This window comes from Doryrhamphus excisus, linkage group LG8 (assembly GCF_037039965.1).
Source record: "Doryrhamphus excisus strain RoL-2023G ecotype Guam linkage group LG8, RoL_Dexc_Guam_v1.1, whole genome shotgun sequence".
In the NCBI taxonomy this organism is placed as follows: domain Eukaryota; kingdom Metazoa; phylum Chordata; class Actinopteri; order Syngnathiformes; family Syngnathidae; genus Doryrhamphus; species Doryrhamphus excisus.
The window spans coordinates 12,537,334-12,548,158 of NC_136364.1; the positions used below are offsets into that span (position 1 = coordinate 12,537,334).

Below are 10,825 nucleotides of genomic sequence, written 5' to 3' on the forward strand. Positions count from 1 at the left end.
AAGCACGACCGTTAAGAGGCCCACACGCCACCCGTCTGGCTCGTCACTCACTTTTAGTGCCTCATGTCAGCATCCCTTTTTGTCAAACTTGTACTCTGCTCTTGTGCTATTTTCCGTTGCTGATTTGCATTGTTGGGTTTAGTTAAGGATCTGGGTTTTCAAACCTCCTATCATGACCCAGGCGATGCCTGGAAGTGGCTTTCTTACAGATTTCCAATCTACTGCACTTCATTTACGATACCAATGAGCTCAAAAATTAGATGTTTATTGGTGATTTATTTGAATTGTTTTTCTGCTTTCCAAGTAAAACATTGAGTGTTAAAACCTCCAAAATATAAAACATTCCCATGCATTTTAATCCAGCCAGCCGGTTTCTCCCGCATGTGGGTGGTCGGAGCCAATATCAGCCGTCAGACACCGAAACTTGATGAGAATTGGATATTGCGGTAGCATACACGGATCATTGAGAAGAAGTCAACTTCCCTCATTTTATCAAACAGTCAGCGAGCTAATTTTGTTGAGAGAAGAAAGAAAGATGAGGAGTACCGTGCAAAACCATGCAGTACCAAAAGTGTTTTTTTTTTTGACACCCCAAAAAATAAATCTCAAGAAAGTTTCAGTGTGGACAGGGCTTTATATTCTGAAATTGTACAAATTGCACAAATTTGGTTATGCAAACCAAAAAGGTTCCCGACCCCTGCCCAAGTTTATGGGCTAATTGAACAAGATGTTAGCATTGCAGCTCACATATACGTACCTATGCAAGTGTTAACAGCGTTTTGTGTCCGTCTCTGCCACACCTTTGTTACATCGAAATGTGATATCTTACAGCAGTGGCTACCAACCTTATTGACTTTGAGACCAAGATGTCTGGTCTCGGACCCGAACCTGTGTAACCCCCCAACGTCGTGGACAAGCGATGGGCTGTGTCACAACAGTCAGTCCTAATGAACAGCGTTTTACAGTTTGGGAAAGACCTTAGAAATTCTTGTTTGTGGACAAACATGCTGCAAACTAGTATAATGTTCCAGTCAACTCCATATTTTATTCCATTTTCACAACCTGCTCCTGGTTCAAAGAGCCTTTCTCATATTCTTGATTTTCTTTTCTCATTTTTGTGGCCTTCCAAAGGACCATTATTATTGCATGAGCAATACAAAGAGCATTTCCCCCAAACTCTCACCACCATCTCAACACCGGTTTTGCTTCACCATTACAGCCTATTGATTTTATGTCCGAAAGCAGCTGGTGTCTTTTTTCCCATTTGTAACCTTTTTCCGTACTACTCAGTTCTCCTGACAGAGGCCATTTTCTTTGAATGCTCTCTCTTGAATAGCTTTTTCTCCGCCAACACAGGAATTATTTGTTGATATACTCAACTGTCTGAAGCACTTGTTTCCTTTTGCTTATTCTCGAAACAGACAATTGTCTCGCAAATCCCAATCTTTCTCTTTGTCCTCCCAGAGAGCTATGGGTGTGTTGAGCAGCGTCCTCCCTCAGTGCTCCGAGGCTGTTAATCATGTTATTCAGCGACAAGTGGTGAAGACGGTGCGGCGGCTCCTAAAGGTACTTGACTGTACGCACACCCAGGTTCGGTTTATTGTATACTGCAACAAATTCCAGATATGTCAATGTGAATATCTGCCTAAGCTGATACTATTCTGGTAGCAGAGCTTTGTTTGCTTTAACATTAATGCTATCATTATAGTTCATTTCATTCAACAAAACAAGTACGATATGTATGAATGTATGCATGTTTGTCCCAAAAGCTAAAGTATAAGGCCAGAAAAGGAGAACAGGAAATCCTGTATATTGTATATTGTCCATATTGTAATCTTCTCATAGCCACTCCCATTTCTCCTTTTTGCATTTTAAGCTCCAGATCCAACAGTACAAAATGTAAATTATTGCGATTGTTCAGCTGGTCTTAAAAATGTCATCAGGAGTGTATTACTCTTCATAATAACGTCATTAATCACTTCTGCTTCATACAGGACCTTTAAAACATAGCTGTGTTTACCATTTATTGGATAAATCAATAAATATTTTCTTAAGACGTTGCCGCCTGATAAATTAGGCTTCTTCCCCATTCCTTCTGGTTTTCATGATCCAGTTTTTAATCCAGTTTTAGTGAAAGCTACGGGAATCAATTTTTTCTTGGCTTGATGCCGCCCGATAATTGGGCCCAATTACTCACAATTACACTCAATTACTTCCTACGTCTCGGCTGAAAGAACGCATATGACACGTTGTATGTGGTGACATTTTTGCAGGGTGATCTCCTTCATATCACGGCTTTATTGTGTATTTACTCCTAGATCTGCACTGACTTGAGTGTTCTTACGCCCTTGGGAACACTTTCATGACGTTCAAAAACACCTCGTCTCTCAATATTTGTCAAACATAATCTTGTTTTTTTTGTACCGGTTGCCAGCGAACAGACCTGACTGCCACTAAGTACGCCATAAAGATTCTGACGGTGTGCACGGCTGCCAGCCACTCGGCCCGGGAGGAGCTGGTTAAGTCTGACAGAAGTAAGACATGATTGACAGGCTCCTATTACGTTTCACATGAATGCATTCAGCTTGACCTAATATGCAAAAGACATATTTTCTTCATGTTCACGAATGACTCATCATATATTTCAACATGCATTCTGTTCCATTTGTGTTCCGTTTATCGTCCGCCACAGCACTATTTGTTCTCCGTCAATTACTGAGCTCCGGCAGTGATGAGATGGTGTCAGGAAATGCAGCCCTGTGCCTGGCCCATTGCCTTGAGTTGAAAGATATTGCCAGCAACCTGCTGGGCACTGATATCGTACTTCAACTGCTCCGGCACGCTGCAGGAGATGCTAAGAGGACAGCTGTGCAGCAAAATGCAGCCATTGCTCTGGGGAAGCTGTGTCAATCGGAGCCCAGGTGCCCTCTCACCGCATCTTTAGAACACATGTTGATGAGGAAAGGCTAGAAAATGGTCTGAAACAACACACTTGACGGAAGTAACAAAATTAGGTTTTTATAGAGAAGCTGGCCACACATTGCAATTCCTTTTAGTGTGGTACATTTTCCGCATCATAGAAAATGCATGGACTTGTTTGTAGGCTATTATGGATACCATATATACATAAGTATTATAAATGATATTCTATAAACATTACTATTTATATAATTTAAAGATAATTATGAATATAAATCATATGAATATTAATATTTACATATGCGTATTTCATATTTACATATATAATGTACAGATGTTTAAAATGTATGTACCGTATTTTCTGGACAGAGTCGCACAGGGCCAAAAATGCATAAAAAAATGCATAATTAGGTAAAAAAAAAGTCGCACTGGAGTCTAAGTCGCATTTTTTGCGGGTAATTTATTTTATGACCAAAACAGACTTTACGTCCTCTTGGAAGGCAATTTCTAACAACAAAAGAATAGAGAACAGGCTGAATAGGTGTAAGATATGCTAGCACAATGCTTATTCAGCTACACAAAAAATAAACATGAACAGAAAAGGTGTCCAGTGTATATGTAACATAAACAGTTTTTTCATTTATAAGTCGCTCTGGAGTATAAGTCGCAGGAACCGCCAACTTGTGAAAAAAAGTGTGACTTATAGTCCGGAAAATACAGTATATGTAAGTAATTATTATATCAATTATGTAATTACATAACAATTACATAACAATGACTAATATTGATTCATGATGTATAGCCGTGATAGATAGATGTGTGTTTAACTAAATTTACAGAATAAACAACAGGGTAAATTAGTCATTAATGACTCATTCTTAACTCCTGTTTCCATGCCATTGTCATGAGCATCACAACGCTGCCCAGAGGAGTTGTGCCACAGCACAGTCCTGCGTGGATGCAACTCCACTTCCCATAGAATAGTTCAGACCGACTCAACAGCGCCTCTGCTGGTTGAAGACAAGTGATTGACTTTTTGCCTCTGATGCCACACAATTGACCAAATCATTAACTGTTTATTATGACCAGCTTATCACATGTTCTGCCACAGTTTCACAGGCTATTGGATGAGAAACTGTGGCTTCTTTTTGTTTCATTGTCAACGGATTGTGTTTGAGTTTGTGTAATCTGCCAATTGGGAAGTAGGAAAGAAAGTACAAGGCGGCTGTTAGATGCCTTAGAGTATTTATAAAACATAGAAGGATATATTTAGTAGATTAGCCTCCTCATCTCCAGTTCCTCTCCTTGCTAATTAGACCAAATGTTGGCTAAAATGATGACTTTTAATCTTTTTTCTATATCGTCAGACATGTGAGAAGACTTCGAGATCTCCACGGCTTTGAGATCCTGCACTCCTGTATGAAGCTCATCAAATAATCACGTAAGAAGATATTTCTCCAACCACATATCGCCACATTTCATAAACATTCCCGATGCCCTTGACTGACCTTGTTTCTTGTGTGGATATTACTAATTAGCATGAAGACGCCGCAACGGTGGTGCCACTTCACACAGTCTTAACCATATTAACATGATTAATCATTTCCAATGTCTTACCCATCACGATGTAAGTAATTGGGTTGAATTTGGTTACATAAATCAAGGTAGAGGTTTGTCCTGAATACTTCAACAATATGGCAATTGTTCCATTCTGAATGAGTAATACTGGCTAAGCTGCATCAACACATGCATAATATTAGTGAAAGTGTGCAACATAGGAGAGGAAAATAATACAGTCTAATACAATAGGTACTATATATAACAAAGTGGGAGTTTTTTAATGAAACTTTTTATTATTATAATAATGGGATGTTCCCATCAGGGTGTTGTGCTGCCGATACTGATTCCAATAACCCATGAGTGAAATCGGCCGATAACAATACCAAAAAATGTCACTTAAAGTGCTACATAGTGCCTCCTCGCAAACACTATTCCACCCTACTGTATGTTTGTGGTGTTCTTTAATATTCTGCAGATGTTTACTGTTTTCACAGCTCGGTCCAGTGAATTTGATCAATTATTGATTCCTTTGCTTTTTTTTTTTTTGCACATACTTTTTTATTTTCAGGTGGTGCCATTGGATAGAAAAATGATCTTAGATTAAACAAACTAAAAAGGGATTCCTTAGGTCAGAGCTCTACTTTGTGTTTGCCTGCTGAACCAACCCACTCGGGGAAGGTCTCGACCTCTGAGGGCAAAATATTTGCACCCACTATTTGGATGTGTCCAATTGCTATATGGATAAATATTGTCTGTTTTCACCACCCATGACGAGGAAACATTGTAAGACATTTATTTATTAGCTACCATTTATTTAAAAATGTTTATCTTGTTAGATTGTTCAACTAATCAAAATAACACAGTAGGGCTGCGTTTGCATGTTGGCCATACAGTCAGGAGATCTGGAACTATTTTTGTTTATTTAGTCATTTTTGTGCTTGAAAATGCTTCACTTGGCCAAAAGAAATATCGTATTTTCCGGACTGTAAGTCACACTTTTTTACCTATGGACAATTTGGAGTCACCAATTAATCTAGCATGTTTTTGGAATGTGGGAGGAAACCGGAGTACCTGGAGAAAACCCATGCATGCACGGGGAGAACATGAAACTCCACACAGAGATGGCCGAAGGTGGGTGGTCAAGTAGTTTGTAAAATAAATTACCCGCAAAAAATGCGACTTATACTCCAGTGCGACTTATGTATGTTTTCTACCTAATTATGTATTTTTGGCCATGTGCGACTTATACTCCGGAGCGACTTATGTATGTTTTCTCCCTAATTATGTATTTTTGGCCATGTGCGACTTATACTCCGGAGCGACTTATAGTCCAGAAAATACGGTATATTACACTGCCTTAAGTATGCATACTTTTATTTTGACTAATACTGCATATTCAAGCACGAAATATCATGGAATTAGAAAGTCCAATGTGGCGAGGAACAATGCTGCTTTTGTGTTTGTTGTGACAGTAACTTCTTAGTGCCAACTATAGAGAGGCAATATTAAATATACCGTGTTGCACTCTCTATATATATTTGTTCTTTTATGCATGAGGGAATTCTGATGCAAATAAGAGAACTTTGTACCACCCCCTTCTTTGAGCAGCAAAGAGGAATCTCAGGGGGCTGATTATGTTGCAGTTTCAGCCGCATTTTCCCTCAAACACTTAGACAGCTTTCATGCTTGCTAAGCCAAGTCTTTTTTCACTTTTAGAGCTGCATGTTTCAGCTAGAGTGCTTCTGTGTGTGTGACAATTTGTGTCCGTTTATCCAGAAACAACCTTTGCAATCTCAGAGGCTGGCTGACAATCTCATCTTCCCAGCCACACCAAACTCATCCAATCATACCTTCATTGACCTTGAACCTTCCCAAGCTCATTTACTTAGGCGTGGGGTCAGGGGCCACAGAGGTTTTTCAATCATGGAGCCACGAACTTTCAAAGTCGTTTGATGCCTTTTCCCTTTAAAGAGACGCAACAAGTAAGGGAGATTGATGATTTCATGCTTGGTGCTCATAAACAGTCTCTAGGGACACAAATTGCTGCTACTACATTATTGAAACATCAGTTTTGCATGATAGGGGACCTTTAATGTCGTGTACCCCACCTCTTGCCCAAAGTCAACTGGAATAGGCTCTAGCATCATCATACTCCTGTGGACCTGGTGAAGATAAACAATAGAAAATGATGGATGAACGGGACCTTTAAGAAATATTTCAATGTCGTTCTCTGTCTGCTGGGATACTTTATTGTTCCACTCAGTGTATGTTTCATACGTGTATGCCCTAAATGGTGTACAATGCACTGGATACCAGGTAGGAATAGGCAAGTGATAGGAATAAATGATGCTCCAGAGAGCCAAAGGAAGGCTTAATAAAGGGTTGTTGAGAAAACAAAGGATAAAGGATGTGTGTGTGTGAGTGGAAATCAGACATAACAAACCAGTAAAACCAGAGAAATGGTGATTCCAAAAAGCCTCATTACTCTGGATAATTGGATCCCAGAATCAGATCAGGAACAACTAAAGCATGTGACTGCACAGCAAAGATCTTTATGAAATTATCAATGCATGCTTGTTGACCTTTACAATGGTAATAGTTTAGTTCCTTCCAAGTTACAATTCAACACAATATTTCATCCTCCAATGCATCCCACTGCACAGCTTGTACATTGTCTTCTAGATTACAAATGCAATGGATTCAAATATAGCTTGCTTTTGTATAGATTATCATGTTTAATTGCTTGTACACTACCGCTCAAAAGTTTGGGATCACTTGCAATTTTTTTTTCCAAAGAAAAACACATTTTCATGCATTTCACAAAAAATTTGCCATTTAACAAACATTTGTATCCATTTCACAAACAATTAAAATGAATCAGATGATTTTTGCATCAGAACATTTTTGCATAGAGGCCTACTATCAACAACTGTCAGTCCTTTGCATCTAATAGATAATAGATTATTGGAAAACCCATCTAAAAAACTAAAATTAAAATCTCTTACCATGCTGTTAACTACTCCCTTCAGAGAGCAGCACAAACTGGGTCTAACAAGGACAGAAAAACGATGCAGTGTGTAGTTAAAGACGCCTCACAGGTCGTCACCTGGCAGCTGCACTAAATAGTAGCCATCAAACACCAGTGTCAGTATCAACAGTGAAGCGGCGACTTCAGGATGCTGGACTTCATAGCAGGACTGCCAAGAAAAAGCCATATCTCAGACTGGACAAAAACATTTCCAAGCGATCCCAAACTTTTTGAGTGGTAGTGTATATTTCATTGTTTATATTGATATTTACGTAATTCCTTGTATTGCTATTATTCGACTGAGCAGCCAAGAAAAAAGGCAGAACAATCTCAGCACACTTTTTTAATCCTTCGGAATGCTTAGCGAGCTGAAGTCTAACTTGACTTCCAAGACTCACACGCTTTTCTGTGGTATTTGAAGAATACAATTTTTTCTGACAATTTTTGTGAAAATTGGAAGAAAAACAGAAAAAAAAGTACAATCCTTGCAGCTGCAGAGGCAGACCAGTGATGTATCCTGAATAATGCGATTGTCTTAAAGGGAGCAAACCTGAGTGACATGTTTTGTTTGTTGCTTTTTGCAGTCACGGCTTAAACAGAAGTTTTGCCAAGGTTACCACGGGGAACAAATAAAAGGCTCGACTGTCAAAGAGGATCTGCAATAAGAAGCCATCTGCAGAGAATACACACACACACACACACACACACACACACAATTACTGCCAAGTGACTGACACCACACAGATACATCTTCAATTGCATTTAAATCAGTGCTTACCAGCACCCCTCAAGCTTAATGTTCATTTGTCCACAGATACATTAAACCCTTCACTTGGCTCCAGACTGTACATGATAATGGGAATCACGGACTCCATTACTCCCCCATTTGTAGATAGAGGGTTCACGGTTTCTGTCCTTATCGCCATCTAATACACGATAAACTGGTAGCACCGAGTAATGATGACAAACGACCTGAGGGCAATAATAAAAAGAGGGACACAATGAGTGCCCATTAGCTGTCATGTGATGCATCTTCCACTAGGAGAGGAAATATTTTGACAAGAAAGTATCCTAGTTCAAGGGCAGCAGCCCTAAGCTGGCGTCCCTTTTCTGGCCTCTGAGACATACAGTGGCCTCCAGAAGTGTTGGAACAGTGAGGTCAATTCCTTTATTGTTGCACGAGACTGAAAACATTTGGCTTTGGCATCAAAAGATGAATGAGACCAGCTTTTATTTCCAGGTATTTACATGCACAGCTTACAAGAATGCACCATTTGTTCGAAAGCACCCATTTTTCATTTGAGTCAAAGTATTCAAACATGTGACTGACGGGTGTGTTTATGTTGATGTTGCCCAGGGGTGTCTTATTACATTTCTTATTCAATCAATAAAAAGCACTTAATGTCTACGCTCAGTTTCAAATTGCTTTGGATAGGTTTTGCCTCTGTTGCCTGCATTTAGAAGAGTGAAAATGAAAGTTTATTTTTTTTGCGAATCTGAGAAATGGAAAATCAATCAGAACCATTGCACAAACGTTGGTCATATCCAGCACAAATATTTGAATTGTTTTAAAGAACAAGGAAACTACAACTTTACTAATTACAGTCGATTTTCCAAAAAGTACCATGATGAGCCATAAAAATCAGTCCGTACAACTTTGGCCTCAGAATTTCATTTCATATCCAACCCAAGTGTTTGCAGTCTACAGCCAAATTGATCTCACTGTTTCAGTTTGTCTGAAGAACACTGTAATTCTCCCAACTTGTTGTTGGGTTTATAGTAGGGATGAGCCAGATACTCATTGTGCCTCATTCACGTTGCCATTGGCAAGTTATAAAAAGCTCCACTTTATTGGGTTTTCTTGAGCTTGCCGCTATTTCGGTTTGTAACTAAAGTTACTTGGTAAACTTGTAACACATGCGGTGCATTTGACAAGACAATTCTGTGCAGTCTTAGGTCAGCAGTCAGGGGTAGCATGATCACTGTTTTCCTTGAAATGTGTTATTGTCTTATTCCATTAAGTCAACATAAAACAGGTGTACCGCATTGACTTAGGTACACCTGCGCTGTAGCGGCATCAAATATCAAACTGTATGGCTATGGTCAAGTATTACATCCCTCTCAATATGTTGCAGTATGCAGTTTTCAGACTTCAGTTAATGTACTGATATAAGCCCCACCCATTTCCAGTTAAACCAGATGCTGGGTTCTTTGAGCAAGGCAAGGTGGATAAATCCTGCCTCTCCGCGTCCTTATTGCAACAATTTTGTGGAATTGTTCAGCTAAAGAGGCTTAATAGCCTCTCCCGTTATGTTGCAATTGTATATAATAAATATAATAAATCCTGGCTCTACTGTTACATCTTTGATGCTCCAATGTTGTGGCATCTACAGTATGTGTGAAAGGGGCAACATATAGACTTGCTAATTGAAGAAAATGCATTTCAGTGACGACCCTGTGTGAAAGGCACCGATGGATGAATAAATTTACCAATTTTGTAGCAAATCTGTGTGAATAGGGCTACTATTGACTCGCGAAACACAGGAATGACCCTGAATCTTTTGAGCAAGTCATTCGAAGTTAGTAAATCACAATCTCTTCAAAGCTTGAAGCCAGTAATTCCCCCGCACAATAAATCAGCTCCCTTTGTATTGAATACTTATCAGTCATAATTTCTCCCTGACTTCCTCCCCACCGGCAATCACATCCAAAGTGAAAACGTCTCAGTGCAATATTATATTCGGATCACGCAGAGGTGTTGAACTTTAGTTTCACAGAAAAAATCATCCAACCGTGGCAGTGGGACGTACACGCCTGACAAAAATTACTCCTGACCAGATGAAAAACTGCAAGTATCGTATTTTCCAGACTACAAGTCGCACTTTTTTTCATAGGTTGGCTGTTCCTGCAACTTATACTCCAGAGCGACTTATAAATGAAAAAAACGTTTATGTTACATAAACACTGGACACCTTTTGTGTTCATGTTTATTTTTTGTGTAGCTGAATAAGCATTGTGTTAGTATATCTTACATCTACGTATTCAGCCTGTTCTCTATTCTTTTATTGTTAAAACTTGCCTTCCAAGAGGACGTAATGTCTGTTTTGGTCAAGAAGTTTGTTAAATAAATTACCCGCAAAAAAATGCGACTTATACTCCAGTGTGACTTATGTATGTTTTTTTTTTACCTAATTAGGCATTTTTGGCCTTGTGCGACTTACTCCGGAGCGACTTATAGTCCAGAAAATACGGTATTTACATTTTGCAGTGTTGGCTCTTAAGGGTAAAACTAGACTACACACCAAGGTTTCTTCTTGT

At 39.2% G+C, this 10,825-nt stretch overlaps 1 protein-coding gene across 1 annotated transcript in view; it reads left to right on the top strand.

The window, feature by feature from the left end:
• The window catches only part of ttc12 (tetratricopeptide repeat domain 12), a 30,959-nt gene extending 20,623 nt beyond the window's left edge, over positions 1 to 10,336 (top strand). Inside the window, exons 18-22 of the mRNA XM_058079978.2 lie at positions 1,465 to 1,566; positions 2,435 to 2,534; positions 2,693 to 2,921; positions 4,287 to 4,360; positions 8,092 to 10,336. Coding sequence (XP_057935961.2) covers positions 1,465 to 1,566; positions 2,435 to 2,534; positions 2,693 to 2,921; positions 4,287 to 4,356 — 501 coding nt within the window. The 3' untranslated portion in view covers positions 4,357 to 4,360; positions 8,092 to 10,336. The remainder of the gene's footprint in view (positions 1 to 1,464; positions 1,567 to 2,434; positions 2,535 to 2,692; positions 2,922 to 4,286; positions 4,361 to 8,091) is intronic.
• The last annotated feature ends 489 nt before the right edge of the window (positions 10,337 to 10,825 follow it).